This window comes from Berghia stephanieae, chromosome 14 (assembly GCF_034508935.2).
Source record: "Berghia stephanieae isolate SIO BIC M18660-M18661 chromosome 14, UCSD_Bste_1.3, whole genome shotgun sequence".
NCBI classification, from domain to species: domain Eukaryota; kingdom Metazoa; phylum Mollusca; class Gastropoda; order Nudibranchia; family Aeolidiidae; genus Berghia; species Berghia stephanieae.
In genome coordinates, this window is record NC_088373.1 from 4,878,192 (window position 1) to 4,893,793 (window position 15,602).

At 35.0% G+C, this 15,602-nt stretch overlaps 1 protein-coding gene across 1 annotated transcript in view; it reads left to right on the top strand.

Moving 5' to 3' along the window:
- Positions 1 to 5,927: 5,927 nt before the first annotated feature.
- Positions 5,928 to 15,602, top strand: part of LOC144960075 (uncharacterized) — an 18,155-nt gene continuing 8,480 nt past the window's right edge. Inside the window, exons 1-4 of the mRNA XM_078893025.1 lie at positions 5,928 to 5,978; positions 7,874 to 7,976; positions 12,610 to 12,773; positions 13,305 to 13,379. Coding sequence (XP_078749151.1) covers positions 5,928 to 5,978; positions 7,874 to 7,976; positions 12,610 to 12,773; positions 13,305 to 13,379 — 393 coding nt within the window. The remainder of the gene's footprint in view (positions 5,979 to 7,873; positions 7,977 to 12,609; positions 12,774 to 13,304; positions 13,380 to 15,602) is intronic.

The window sequence follows — 15,602 nt, forward strand, 5'->3', positions numbered from 1 at the left end:
TTGTAATTCTAGAACTTTTTACTATCCCATTTTCTTCCTTTTTACTGGCGCTGATATGACCTTAATGTGCTGCAAGCGCCGTAAAACCCTTAAAAACAAAACAAAAACATATTTTTACGCCAGATGATATAAAAAATATATATCATCTGGCGAAAAAATAGCTACGTTTTCAAGAGTTTCTTAAAATCATCATATTCGTCACTAGAACTAATCTTCTTATAGATAGAATGAAGTTGACGTCACTTGGGTCTTTGCTATTGTTTTTTGCCATCCACGTTTATGAGTAATTCTCACTTAACGGTATTAACCAGACTATAAACATTCAAGGTTACACAGTTTTGTGTGTTGGTCCGTTATACTTCTGGATGGCAATGTTGTGAGCTTCTTAGCCAAGCGCATAGTATCTATAGCTCAGAGTATTCCACAAATGTGGAGCAAAGTTAGGAAAAATTTAAGGCAGCATTTCGTCTGACATAAAAAAAAATGAGCTTTATAAAGCGCAATATTCGCTTAATGTGCTCAAAGCGCTTTACATTTTTTCGGACAAAGACAACGCTGTTAACGACCAGGTACTCATTTTACACCTGAGTACGGTGAGAGAATGTGAGTAAAGAGCCTTTTCCAAGGACTCAACTATGCGCCGAGCACGAGGCTCGAACCCAGGACCTTCCGATCCAAAAGCGGGTGTCATACCACATATGCGGGTGGTTGGATGGGAGCATCACCCTTGAATCGTATACCTATGATGTTCGCATGGGTGTACGATCCGATAGTGATGTCGTTTCTTCTTCTCTTTACTAGCCTATCCTGCTTCTTTGTTGTGATTGTATTTTTGACAGGGGATATTTTTTTTCTGTAAATCTTCTGCCTGTTTGTTCTTGTTAATTATAATTAGCTTATGATATCTTTAGGTTATGATTTTGATTTACATTTGTACTATTTTTGTTAGATTGCTTGTTTTTTTTTTTGTTTCAGGGGTCCTATAACCTCAATTGTGTTGGAAGAGACCTAAAGCAACAAACAACAACAACAAACAAATCATACCACATAGCCGCATAGCCGCATAGCCGCATAGCCGTTTTACTGGGGCTGAAATGACTTAAAAGTAAAAACTGTTGTAAGTGTTGTCTGAAAACAAACAAATAATTCAATTAATTTGTTGTAGTTACTCTTGTACCAGTGTGACTTCTAAGTGCAATAAGTAGAATAAAAAAAACCTTGGATATAATCAGACCAAATATATAAATACAAATATCAATAACTGTCGTCACTGTGATATTTGCTCACAATTTATCTTCAAGATTATTATTATTATTATTATTATTATTCCTGTACTTATTATTATTTGTATGGATCACACATACCGTTATAATCATTATGAAGTATAGTTATTATTATTGTTATTATTATTATTATTATTATTATTATTATTATTATTATTTATTATTATTATTGTTATTGTTATTGTTATTGTTATTATTATTATTATTATTATTATTGTTATTATTATTAATATTATTATTACTGTTGTTGTTGTTATTATCATTATTATTATTATTATTATTATTATTATCATTATTATTGTTGTTGTTGTTGTTGTTGTTGTTGTTGTTGTTGTTGTTGTTGTTGTTATTATTATCATTAGCATTATTTGTCCAACAAATGTTCATTGTTACTATTTAACACTAATACCGGCTGTGAATTTTATGTAAATGTTATTTGCATTTATACAAGTTTTGTATATTATTTCTATCTGTCATTTTAAGCTGTCCAATTTTCTTCCTGATTATTATAATAGATATATATTATATAATTTTTACTGGTTTTTTTAAATACAAAATTTACTCTTTTATATAAAAAAATATAAATAAAACAAGATCCTCTGATATAACTTGGAACTCGTGTTTTTTTGTCCATTCAAGAATACACATGTTTTAACCCCCAATGATATACCGCTCAACAGCCATTTAAGCAAAATTACAAAAGACACATCCCCTTCCTGCCCCCTATGTCAACACCCCAATGAAACAGTAACACACCACTTGCTTGAATGTCAACTTCTTGAAGACCTGAGATGCACATTCCTCCCACCAAATCCAAGCATCAGTAACACACTGTATAGTCACCTGGAACAACTACAAAAGACGTCGAACTTCTACGTCATGGCACAAGACCGAAGGGCTAGAGCTCAGTTGGTCGCTGGTTCGGATAAGTAAGTAAGTAAGGAACTTCCACTGATGGGAAGGAGGTCACTTACTTACTGAACTGTGTCTTCTATCCCCTGATTTCTGTTTTCTGAGTTGCGTCCTAGGTGGGGATCCTGACCTCCCATAGTGGGCAGGGAGGCACTTACTATGTCTTCTATCCACTTATAGCTGTTTTCCAACATGCTTTCCGTCTTTGTCTTGGAATGAGATTTTGTCCTGGCCTTGGCCGGATACCCTAGCTGTGAGGGAAAACAGTCAAATGTATAGTTAGAGTTTTGGAAGTTTTTCTTGTAAATTATCTCTCTATTATGCATTGTATTAATTTGGTTTTGTTATATAATATAATAATTTGTCAACACATTTGAGTTTATTCCTCTTAGTGGGGAGCTGCGCTTGTGTCGGTGGGACATTCGGGTGATCTCAAACTAACTACTTTGATAGTGTGCTCTTGGAATCTACATCTATTCCCTATTTGAACCAATTTCCCTTTGTCTTACCTTTTCTTGGGTGCTTTAATTGTAATTCTAGAACTTTTTACTATCCCATTTTCTTCCTTTTTACTGGCGCTGATGTGACCTTAATGTGTTTTAAGCACCGTAAAACCCTTAAAAACAATAGCAAAAATGGGTCCTGGCCCTTTTCGGGAATCCTTAGCTGAAAGGGAAACAGTCAAATATATTATAGTGTTTGTTTTGGGAGGTCTCTGTTCTCTCTCTCTCTCTCTCTCTCTCTCTCTCTCTCTCTCTCTTCTCTCTCTCTTCTCTCTCTCTCTCTCCTTCCCTCTCTTCCTCCTTCTCTTCCCTTCTCTTCTCTCCCTCTCTCTCTCTCTTTCCCCCTCTCTCTTCTCTTCTTTCTCCTCCCTCTACTCTCTGCCTTCTTTCTCTCCCTCTCTCTCTGTCCTCTCTCTCTCTCCCTCTCCCTCTCCCTCTCCCTCACCCTCCATATCCCTCTGTCTCTGTTCTCTCTCTCTCTCTCTCTCTCTCTCTCTCTCTGTCCTCTCTTCCCCTCCCTCCCTCCCCCCCCTCTCTCTCTCTCTCTCTCTCTCTCTCTCTCTCTCTCTCTCTCTCTCTCTCTGTCTTTTCTCCTTGTCCGTATAGATAGAACGAAGTTCATTGTTATTGTTTTTTGCCATTCGCTTTTATGAGTAATTCTCACTTAAATGTATTAACCAGACTATATTATACGTTTAAGGCTACACATAGTATTGTGTGTTGGTCCGTTTTACTTCCGGATGGCAATGTTGTGAGCTTCTTAGCCAAGCGCATACTATCTATACCTATCCATTTACCCTTACGCTATCTTAATGTCTTCCATTCCTCATGGGCCTCGCATCGCTGAATGACCGAACCGTAAAACGCAAGGAGCACGAACCTCTTGATAAACTCACGGCAATCTTTGTCCGAATGATCGAACCATCAGTGTTAATTAAGCATTTGATTGGTTTAACCCGACGTATACATATATACAGGTCTGACATCCGAACCCATTTAATTTATGGGCCTAGTTTAACATTGTTGTCATGGACAATATTTTGCCTCATTTTTTGAGATTTCCATTACAACAATGAACCCTGCGTCGCTGCACTGCAGCTGACGCCTGGGTTATTCCAGTCTTCCCTTGGAATACACCCTAGAGACAAATTTCCCCTATGGGATGAATAAAGTGAATATTATTTACTTTTATATATTTATTTATCTATCTATATCTATCCATCCAACAATAAATCTATTCATCTACGAATCCATTAATCAATCTATTTTTATTAATCTGTATATCTATCTTGCCCAAGGACATAAATTCGCGACCAGAATTCGCCACTATCATACCCCTGATCCACCGACACAAACGGTAGCCATCGTTAACACTGACACTAGAACCCTCTAGGACTGGCAGTTTGACGTCATTTTTTAGGTTTGTGTAGCGTCCAGTGAGTTGTCGTTAGTAGAGCCCAAGGAAACAAGTTATTTCATTGGTTGAACTATTGAATACAACTCACGATTTCTTTTCTTTTGTGGCGAAAGACTGGTATTTTGACGTCATTTTTTGGTCTCAGTGTAGTGTCAGGCCATAACTTTACGATGGCTACGGACAAACTACGGACAGAATACAGCTTTCAGAATGTTTGGCCCTTGTTGCACCAAGCTAGTTTTGAACTCACACCGTGACGAATGATTGTTCAATGTAAGAGACTGATAACAACGGCTTGGGAAAGATAACTGTAGCTATGTGGTCAGAGGATTGCGGGCGTATTAGTAATTAGCGGGTTTGGGGTTTGACATTTAGTGTGTATATGGACAAAACGAGGCTATGTGTGCGTTTGTGCGTGTGTTGTGTGTATGCGTTCTTCTTCTTCTTCTTCTTCTTCTTCTTCTTCTTCTTCTTCTTCTTCTTCTTCTTCTTCTCCTCCTACCTCCTCCTCCTCCTCCTCCTCCTCCTCCTCCTCCTCCTCTTCTTCTTCTTCTTCTTCTTCTTCTTCTTCCTCTTCTTCATCTTCTTCTTCTTCTTCTTCTTTGCTAGGGAAGCCAACGCCATCTTGTAGCGATGCCAGGCGCAATACCATATTATATGCGTTCAAAACAGCCTGGAATTGTTCACTATTAACGTGTGTATTTGTTTGTGTGCGTGCGTCCGTTTGGTGTGTGTGTGTGTGTGTGTATGTGTTTAAAACAGGTCAATTAAGGAAGATAGATTGCGTTTTGTGTTCTTGTAGCAAGGGGAAAAAGGGGAAATGGAAGGGAATGATAGGGAGGAAAGGGGAGAAGAGGGGGGGGGGGGGGGGGTTGGGGTTGTTGTGAGAGAAGTGGAAAGAGTAACTGATGTCAACTTGGTTTCATCACCAAACGAATTCTTTTCATTGGAAATTTATGATTTACTGTGTTAATCTGGTAATGTGTCTTAATAATCTGGATGTGACAGAAATAAATGTTACAGTGAATGACATAATCAGTCGGATGGTGAAAAGGTTTGAACTGAGATATGTTCAAGGTTAGTTAGAATGTCATTTTTTTATCCAAAATGAGTTTTTGTCATAAATGATTAAATCAACCCTTTTTGTACTTCTTCGGGAAATACCAAAGCTTAATTTCACTTCTAAATTTTTTTTACAGCTAGTCAAGTTGAAAAAGTGTGAAATTTAAGAAAAGTTGCTGGATACCTTTCTCATATATCTGACCATAACTTCATGAAAAAATAACCCCATTTACTTCAAATAAAGATTAAAATGCTCTGGTGAGCATATTCTTTCAAAAAATGCACAAAAATGCAAATCCAAAATTTTCACCTTCCGACTGATTACGTCATGCACTGACACAAATACCAACAGTAAGATTGGAGTAGAGCTTCAATTAAATTTATTGAATTATATGATGTGGACGTTTCGAGTTTCCCCTTTGTCAACAAAACATGATGAGAGGTACACAATATAAAGTCAATGAAATATTTCGTGTTCCATCATCGTTTTTTCTCTAGACAAAGTAAAGGGGAAACGACAGTTCTCCCGTACTCTGGAAAAACACATATTATTTGTTTTAAAAATTTGGCCAGAAAACTCGTCCTTCAAATATCGATCGATTTAAATGACTCTCATCTTGGCAAAAAACTCTCAAACCCGGGACATCAAATTAAAATAAAATAAAATATTATGTGTGTTTCCAGAAGTACGGCCGATTGACTTGATAAAGGCAAGGTCAAGGATTCTATCTCATTTTGATTGACAGGAGGATGGGCCCGACTACGATATGTGTGTTTAATCTGTTGAACTGTCTGTTTATGGTGAGTTGATGAGTAGCTACTATTGTGTTGCATTCTGAAAATAACAAACAGCACATTAAAAAAAAATCATTTATCCAACCATCTATCCGTCCATCTGTCTGTCTATCTGTCTATCTATATATTTATCTATCTACATCTCTATCTATCTATCTATCTATCTATCTATCTATCTATCTATCTATCTATCTATCTGTCTATCTATCTATCTATCTATCTATCTATCTGTCTATCTATCTATCTATCTATCTATTTATCTGTCTATCTATCTATATCTATATTTATCTAACTATCTATCTATATGTCTGTCTATCTATCTATCTATTTATCTATCTATCTATCTATATCTCTATCTATCTATCTATCTATCTATCTATCTATATCTATATCTATCTATCTATCTATCTATCTATCTATCTATCTATCTATCTATCTATCTATCTATCTATCTAAATCTCTATCTATCAATCTATCTATGTCTATCTATATATATTTATCTATCGTTTATCGATCCATCTATCCATAGATCTATCTATTTAATTTATAGAATCATTCATCAATCTATTTTACTAGACCATTAATAAGTGCCTATGAATGTGATAAGTTTCATATTTAGAAAAAATTCTTTCTTTTTTTTTTCTCTCTCTCTCTTCTTCCTTTCTGATTTTTTTTCACGTAGACGATCTGTGAAATAATAACAAACGACAATATAATAAAACTAACTTATAATCTAAAAACGCAAACAAAACAAAACCACAACACCTATTCAAAATTTTGACCAGAAAACTCGTCCTTCAGTTATCAACCGATAAAAATGACGCTCATCTTGTCCAAAACTCAAAAAAATTCATCAAGAAAATCCCAGATATGAGTTTGTTTTTTTTTAAATGTTTTTTTTTTTTTTGTTGTTGTTGTTTTTTTTGACGAAGTGACCGTCGTTTTTATCGATCGATATTTGAAGGACGACTTTTCTGGTCAAATATTTAAAATCTTGTTTGTTTTTTTGAAAAAAAACACTAGAGCTGCCTAAATGAGCCAATAAGATGTAAACAAAGATAAAGTGAGTAAATATGTGACCCGTCGTCTCAAAACGGTATTATGTCAGAACGAACCAGATGCTTAAAAGCCGAATTAACTGTTAAACTGGTCAAAAATATAAATTGTCTGGCATTAGCACCCTAGAATACGGTATCCATTCTCCTCAATAAAACATACAAACTCAACACAAGTCTGATATTTCTGGCTATAAATTCAATTTTCAATATCTTAACCAACCCGACTTAATACCGTTACAAATATGTTGTATGTATTAGATTGTCATAATAGTTAAAATATTATAGGTAATAATGTGTGTGTATGTATGTGTGTGTGTATGTGCGTGTGTGTGTGTGTGTGTTTACGTGCAAGGGAAGAGAGAGAGAGAGAGAGAGAGAGAGAGAGAGAGAGAGAGAGAGAGAGAGAGATTGACGGAGAGAGAGAGAGAGAGAGAGAGAGAGAGAGAGAGAGAGAGAGAGAGAGAGAGATTGACAAAGAGATTGACAGAGAGAGAGAAGGGCGACAATGATATGAAGTAATGAGATGAAATGTAAACCATATTTATAGCCTAGTATATTTTTTACAGAATACGATATAATACTGTAATAAGAATTCTTATAGGGAATGAGAATGATTGGGAGTCCCCTTACAGAGAGAACATCAATTTGGTTTTGCGCATGCGTCTCTCTCGTCCTCGCTTTCTGTGAAGTGTCTCAAGCCGCTTTCACCGGAAGCGAGGACGAGAGACGCATGCGCACAACCAACATGACGTTCTCTTTCTAATAACTTTTCCGCCGGTGACGTCCACTCAAGGGACGCTACTCTTCCGCTAATCTCATTCCCTATTTATTTTTTTTTTCCAGATGGTCAGCGTCTTACTGGATGGATTAGGAGCGATGCTGGCTTTCTTTCCAGGAGTCTTGTGGACTAAACTGGTTGCTGATGTCAAAGAAAATACCGTTGGAGGTTCGTTCCTTTATCATGTGACCCAGCGTCTCAAAACGGTGTTGTTTTTATGTTGGGATGAAAAGGATCTCGAATAGAAAATATAAGATCAAAATGTCAGGAAGCACGTGTGCTTTTTTATTTATTTTTGTTGTTGTTGTTGTTGCTTTGTTTTGTTTTGCTTTTTCACATATATCTCTTCTCTACCATGTAGTCCTTCAGAGCCAATCTGCCCATTGTCGCTTAGGTCTGGCGGAAAAAAATACTTTGCGATAGACTAGCGTCCTGTCCAAAGAGTAGCAAGCAATTGCTATTGTCCATTTTGCGCTTTAGAAACCTGGGAATAAACTCCTGCTCCATGGGGCTCTGAAAGACTGCATTTTTTGATGAAGAAATACAAAAACTCGATTGTTCTACATTAATTTCCTATTTTCCAGCTTTTTGCGTTGCAAAAATGGTACTTAGTATCCATTTTGTTGATGGTATTGGCCAATGGCTGCATGTAGATAGTAAATAAGAGATGACCAAGAACTGAGCCTCGTGGAACACCGTATTCTAATTCGTAGACTGTGAATATGTTATCACCAATTTTAATCATTTGCATACTGTTTGATATATAACGTGACATCCATTTTAGAGCGACCGCATTATTCTGAAATTTAGTATCTTCATTTGATCTAGTAGAATGTTCTGATCGATGATATCCAATGCAGAAGATCAATCTAGAAGAAAGAGGACTGTGATTTCAAGTTAGAATAACCAGAAATATGAAATCTTAATCTTTGTCAGTTTAAGAAATATTATTATATTACCAAGAGTTTCAAAACGATGTAATGTCGATAATGTTAATGTAAAATTTAAAATATGGAGGAGTGGATTTCAAGTTAGAATAACCAGAATATGAAATTTAATCTTTGTCAGTTTAAGAAATAATATTATATACCAAGAGTTTCAAAAACGATGTCAATGTCGATAATGTTTAATGTAAAATTTAGAATATGGTGGACTGGTTTTTCAGTGAACCAATAGATATCTGTTAATATTTTCCAGAGTCAACATGTAGTCTAATGTATATGTAATTGTAATATAACAGGAACTTGACGATTTCAAGTCTTGAACAGAATAAAATCTATCTATTCAGGTTTCAAAGACATAAATTACATTACAGGTTTCAAAACTGTAATGTGAGATTGATTTAATTGTAAACTAGAAATATGAATGTGATTTTCAGTTGAATACAGAATATGAAATCTTATCTTTGTCCAGTTTAAGAATAATTATATTACGAGTTTCAATGTTAATGTCGTAATGATAAATGTAAAATTTGATAGGGACTGCGATTTCAAGTTAGAATAAGAATGAAATCTTAATTTTGTAGTTTAAGAAATTAATATTTTTCCAGTAAGTTTAAAACGTTTATGTCGAAGAGTATAAAATGATATTTAATATGATTCGATTTCGTTAAATGTACAGATATTTTGAATATAATGTTTGAGTAGTTAGATATTTATATACCATAGGTCACGATTAATTCGATATGTATATGTAATTTTTGAGAGTCATTTCAGTGATAACATGATTGACATTCTAATTTTGTCGAGTTAAGAAAATATATTATTCAATTTACGATTAATGTGATGATGTATAATGATAATTGAAATATGAGATGCAATTCAGTAGAATAGATATGAATTTATCTTTGTAGTTTAGAATATTTATTTACAGTTTCAAAACTGTATCGATATGTATAAGTAAATTTAGAAATGGATGTCGATTTCAGTTAGAAAACAAAATATGAAATCTTATCTGTCGTTTAAGAAATAATATATATTACAGAGTTTCAACGATTATGCGTAATGTAAATGAAAATTAGATATGGAGGATGGATTCAAGTTAGAAAACAGAAATGAATTTATCTTTGTCAGTTTAAGAATAATATTATATACCAGAGTTTCAAACGATGTAATGTCGATAATGTATAATGTAAAATTTAGAATATGGAGGAGTGTATTCATAGTTAATAACAGAATATGAATCTATCTTTGTCATTTAGAAATATATTAATTACCAGAGTTTCAAACGATGTAATGTCGATAATGATAATGTAAATTAGAATATGGAGGATGCGATTTCAAGTTAGAATAACCAGAAATATGAAATCTTAATCTTTGTCAGTTTAGAAATATATTATATTACCAAGAGTTTCAAAACGATGTAATGTCGATAATGTATATGTAAAATTTGATATGGAGGATGATTTCAAGTTAGAATAACAGAAATATGAAATCTTAATCTTGTCAGTTAAGAATAAATTTATCCAAGAGTTTCAAAACGATGTAATGTCGATAATGTATAATGTAAAATTTAGAATATGGAGGAGTGCGATTTCAAGTTAGAATAACCAGAAATATGAAATCTTAATCTTTGTCAGTTTAAGAAATAATATTATATTACCAAGAGTTTCAAAACGATGTAATGTCGATAATGTATAATGTAAAATTTAGAATATGGAGGAGTGCGATTTCAAGTTAGAATAACCAGAAATATGAAATCTTAGTCTTTGTCAGTTTAAGAAATAATATTATATTACCAAGAGTTTCAAAACGATGTAATGTCGATAATGTATAATGTAAAATTTAGAATATGGAGGAGTGTGATTTCAAGTTAGAAAAACCAGAAATATGAAATCTTAGTCTTTGTCAGTTTAAGAAATAATATTATATTACCAAGAGTTTCAAAACGATGTAATGTCGATAATGTATAATGTAAAATTTAGAATATGGAGGAGTGTGATTACAAGTTAGAAAAACCAGAAATATGAAATCTTAGTTTTTGTCAGTTTAAGACATAATATGTGACCCACAGTCTCCTAATGTATTTTGTCGAGGTTTTATTGCCGACAGAACGAACGTTGTTTGTATTTATTATTAGTGTATTAGCGAAGTGGGAACGAGGTGGCCGAGTGGTTAAGGCATTGAACTGTGACCCGGAAGGTCCCGAGTTCGAGCCCCGCTTCAGGCGCTTTCGATTTTTTTCCTTAGGCAAGATTATTAACCCCCCAATTTGCTCACTTTGACAACATGGGTGATTCCTGTTTACATCAGACATCTTGTTTGTTGAATTATCTATTTTCTTTCATGGAATGCCTAGGCGATGGGATCTCACTGTGACAACATGGATGATTCCTGTGGACATCAGACATTTTGTTTGAGAGATTATCTATATTATTCCTTCGTGGAATGCCTAGGCGACGGGATCTTACTGTGACAACATGGGTGATTCCTGTTGACATCAGACAGTTTGTTTGAGAGATTATCTATACTATTCCTTCGTGGAATGCCTAGGCGACGGGATCTCACTGTGACAACATGGATGATTCCTGTTGACATCAGACATTTTGTTTGAGAGATTATCTATATTATTCCTTCGTGGAATGCCTAGGCGATGGGATCTCACTGTGACAACATGGATGATTCCTGTTGACATCAGACATTTTGTTTGAGAGATTATCTATACTATTCCTTCGTGGAATGCCTTGGCGACGGGATCTCACTGTGACAACATGGATGATTCCTGTTGACATCAGACATTTTGTTTGAGATATTATCTATACTATTCCTTCGTGGAATGCCTAGGCGATGGGATCTCACTGTGACAACATGGATGATTCCTGTTGACATCAGACATTTTGTTTGAGAGATTATCTATACTATTCCTTCGTGGAATGCCTAGGCGATGGGATCTCACTGTGACAACATGGATGATTCCTGTTGACATCAGACATTTTGTTTGAGAGATTATCTATACTATTCCTTCGTGGAATGCCTAGGCGATGGGATCTCACTGTGACAACATGGATGATTCCTGTTGACATCAGACATTTTGTTTGAGAGATTATCTATATTATTCCTTCGTGGAATGCCTAGGCGATGGGATCTCACTGTGACAACATGGATGATTCCTGTTGACATCAGACATTTTGTTTGAGAGATTATCTATATTATTCCTTCGTGGAATGCCTAGGCGATGGGATCTAACCGTGACAACATGGATGATTCCTGTTGACATCAGACATTTTGTTTGAGAGATTATCTATATTATTCCTTCGTGGAATGCCTAGGCGACGATATCTTATGATGGACATCATTTTAAAAAATAAAATTAGCCCGCAGTTATTCGAAGAATACAATCTTCCGTTGCTGCCAACATAAGTGCCTGCTCCACTCACTTTTCTGAATTAAAAATTCACCCCAAATACCGGAGCATACTCAATGTCTCATTTGTTTCTATGTTATATGTTTGTGTTGCGAATATTGGCTATTAAGCTTAATTGCTGGCCAACTAACTTCGCGGTGGTTGTGTGTTGGACCCGCGATCTCAAGTAGTCGGTGAGAGAGGGCTCTAGTAATGAATAACCTGAGTTTGATGCGAATTTTTTAGTGGGTTCGTGGATAGCTCATACGGTAGATTCACGCTCTCGCCGGCCAGGCGGAGTTGTCGTACCAATAAGGTCGCGGGTTCAAACCCCATCACCGCTGCGAACATTTTTTATTCTCTATTGTCTTCTGGCACTTTTCTACTCACTTCATCTCTTGTCGTTAATCTTCCAACTGATAAAGGATTGAATTGTTTGTTTTTTTAATCTTCTAACCAGATTACACAATTCCAGAGAGTGCCAAAGAGTTCGGTAGTCTCCCCTTCTTTGTTTACGCTGGCCTGGCCATCTTGACGCTCGGGGGTCTCCTAACCTTTGCGTCGTTCATGTCTTTCATTGGAGCTGGTTGTCTCAAGAATTGCTGCAAAAACTTACTCATTCTGGTAAGACAGCTGAATTGAGCATTTATATAGCGCCATAGCCACTAAACATGGCTCAAAGCTCAAAGCACTTTACAGGGGGTTCCTGGCCAATAGCAACATTTAACATGTAGGACGTGACATGGCGCCTGTTAGGCAATATTACATTTTTTTTTCGGACTGAGACAACGCGATTGTTAACGGCCAGGTACTCATTTTACACATGAGTACAGTGAGAGAATGTGAGTAAAGAGCGTTTTCCAAGGACTCGACTATGCGCCTAGTGAGGCTCGAACCCAGGACCTTCCGATACGAAAGCGAGTGTCATACCCACTAGACCACATAGCCGCAACTTCTTCTGTGCTCTCTCACCTCACCTCACCTCACCCCATTTTCCTAGCCGAGGTGCTATAGAAATGCTATTTTATTATTATTATTATTATCATCATCATCATCATCATCATCATCATCATCATCATCATCATCATCATCATCATCATCATCATCATCATCATCATCATCATTATTGTTTATAACATCATATTTATATTTCAGTACATCAGCATCGTATCTGTCCTCATGGTCCTTGAGATGGCCGCTGGAATTTCTCTGTACATCTCTGATTCGCCGGTATGTTTCCAAATTGTCTCCCCTTAAAAAGCAACGTGATATCACATTGGGTGATTTTTTTTTTCGAACCTCAGGAATGTTAGACATCAAACGTTTATCGTCACTTTGCCAGTGTAGTTTTATCTATGGCTATGTGGTCTTGTGGCATGACACTCGCTTTCGGATCGGAAGATCCTGGGTTCGAGCCTCGCTCGGCGCATAGTTGAGTCCTTGGAAACGGCTCTTTACTCACATTCTCTCACCGTACTCTGGTGTAAAATGAGTACCTGGCCGTTAACAGCGTTGTCTCTGTCCGAAAAGATTATTATATCGCCTTACAGGCGTCATGTCTTGTCCTAAATGTTAAACGTTGCTGTTGGACAGGGACCTCTTGTAAAGCGCTTTGAGCACGTTTAGTGGATATGGCGCTATATAAAAGCTCAATTATTTTTTTCTTCTTACTTTACCTGCACAATAAACATAGGCATTTAATTCATATATTTGAAAAAATTAAAAGGGTATGAATAAAACACAAAATGAGTATATTATTGTATATTAATATTCATAAACAAGAAAATACAGAACAAGATAACTAAATAAATAAATAAATAAATAGATAAATAGGTGAATAAATGAATAAATAAATAAATAATAACATAAATAAATAAATAGATAAATTAATTAATAAATAGATAAATAAATAAATAAAGAGATAAATAAATAAATAAATAGATAAATAAATTTTAACCAAATAATTCTTTTACAAAATTTTAAAAAACTTGATTTAATATGACTTAATAACTCTTGTGCACTCAAAGATAGGGGAGTTTAGATAGTAAATTTAATATACTTTATAATCCCGGTACACTCAAAGATAGGGGAATTTAGATAGTAAATTTAATATGACTTTATAACCCCGGTACACTCAAAGATAGGGAAATTTAGATAGTAAATTTAATATGACTTAATAACTCTTGTGCACTCAAAGATAGGGGAGTTTAGATAGTAAATTTAATATACTTTATAATCCCGGTACACTCAAAGATAGGGGAATTTAGATAGTAAATTTAATATGACTTTATAACCCCGGTACACTCAAAGATAGGGGAATTTAGATAGTAAATTTAATATGACTTAATAACCCCGGTACACTCAAAGATAGGGGAATTTAGATAGTAAATTTAATATGACTTAATAACCCCGGTACACTCAAAGATAGGGAAATTTAGATAGTAAATTTAAATTGACTTAATAACCCCGGTACACTCAAAGATAGGGGAATTTAGATAGTAAATTTAATATGACTTAATAACCCCGGTACACTCAAAGATAGGGGAATTTAGATAGTAAATTTAATATGACTTAATAACCCCGGTACACTCAAAGATAGGGGAATTTAGATAGTAAATTTAATATGACTTAATAACCCCGGTACACTCAAAGATAGGGGAATTTAGATAGTAAATTTAATATGACTCAATAACCCCGGTACACTCAAAGATAAGGGAATTTAGATAGTAAATTTAATATGACTTAATAACCCCGGTACACTCAAAGATAGGGAAATTTAGATAGTAAACTTAACATGACTTAATAACCCCGGTACACTCAAAGATAGGGAAATTTAGATAGTAAATTTAATATGACTTAATAACCCCGGTACACTCAAAGATAGGGGAATTTAGATAGTAAATTTAATATGACTTAATAACCCCGGTACACTCAAAGATAGGGGAATTTGGATAGTAAATTTAATATGACTTAATAACTCCGGTACACTCAAAGATAGGGGAATTTAGATAATAAATTTAATATGACTTAATAACCCCGGTACACTCAAAGATAAGGGAATTTAGATAGTAAATTTAATATGACTTAATAACCCCGGTACACTCAAAGATAGGGGAATTTAGATAGTAAATTTAATATGACTTACTAACCCCGGTACACTCAAAGATAGAGGAATTTGGATAGTAAATTTAATATGACTTAATAACCCCGGTACACTCAAAGATAGGGGAATTTGGATAGTAAATTTAATATGACTTAATGACCCCGGTACACTCAAAGATAAGGGAATTTAGATAGTAAATTTAATATGACTTAATAACCCCGGTACACTCAAAGATACGGGAATTTAGATAATAAACTTAATATGACTTAATAACCCCGGTACACTCAAAGATAGGGGAATTTAGATAGTAAATTTAATATGACTTAATAACCCCGGTACACTCAAAGATA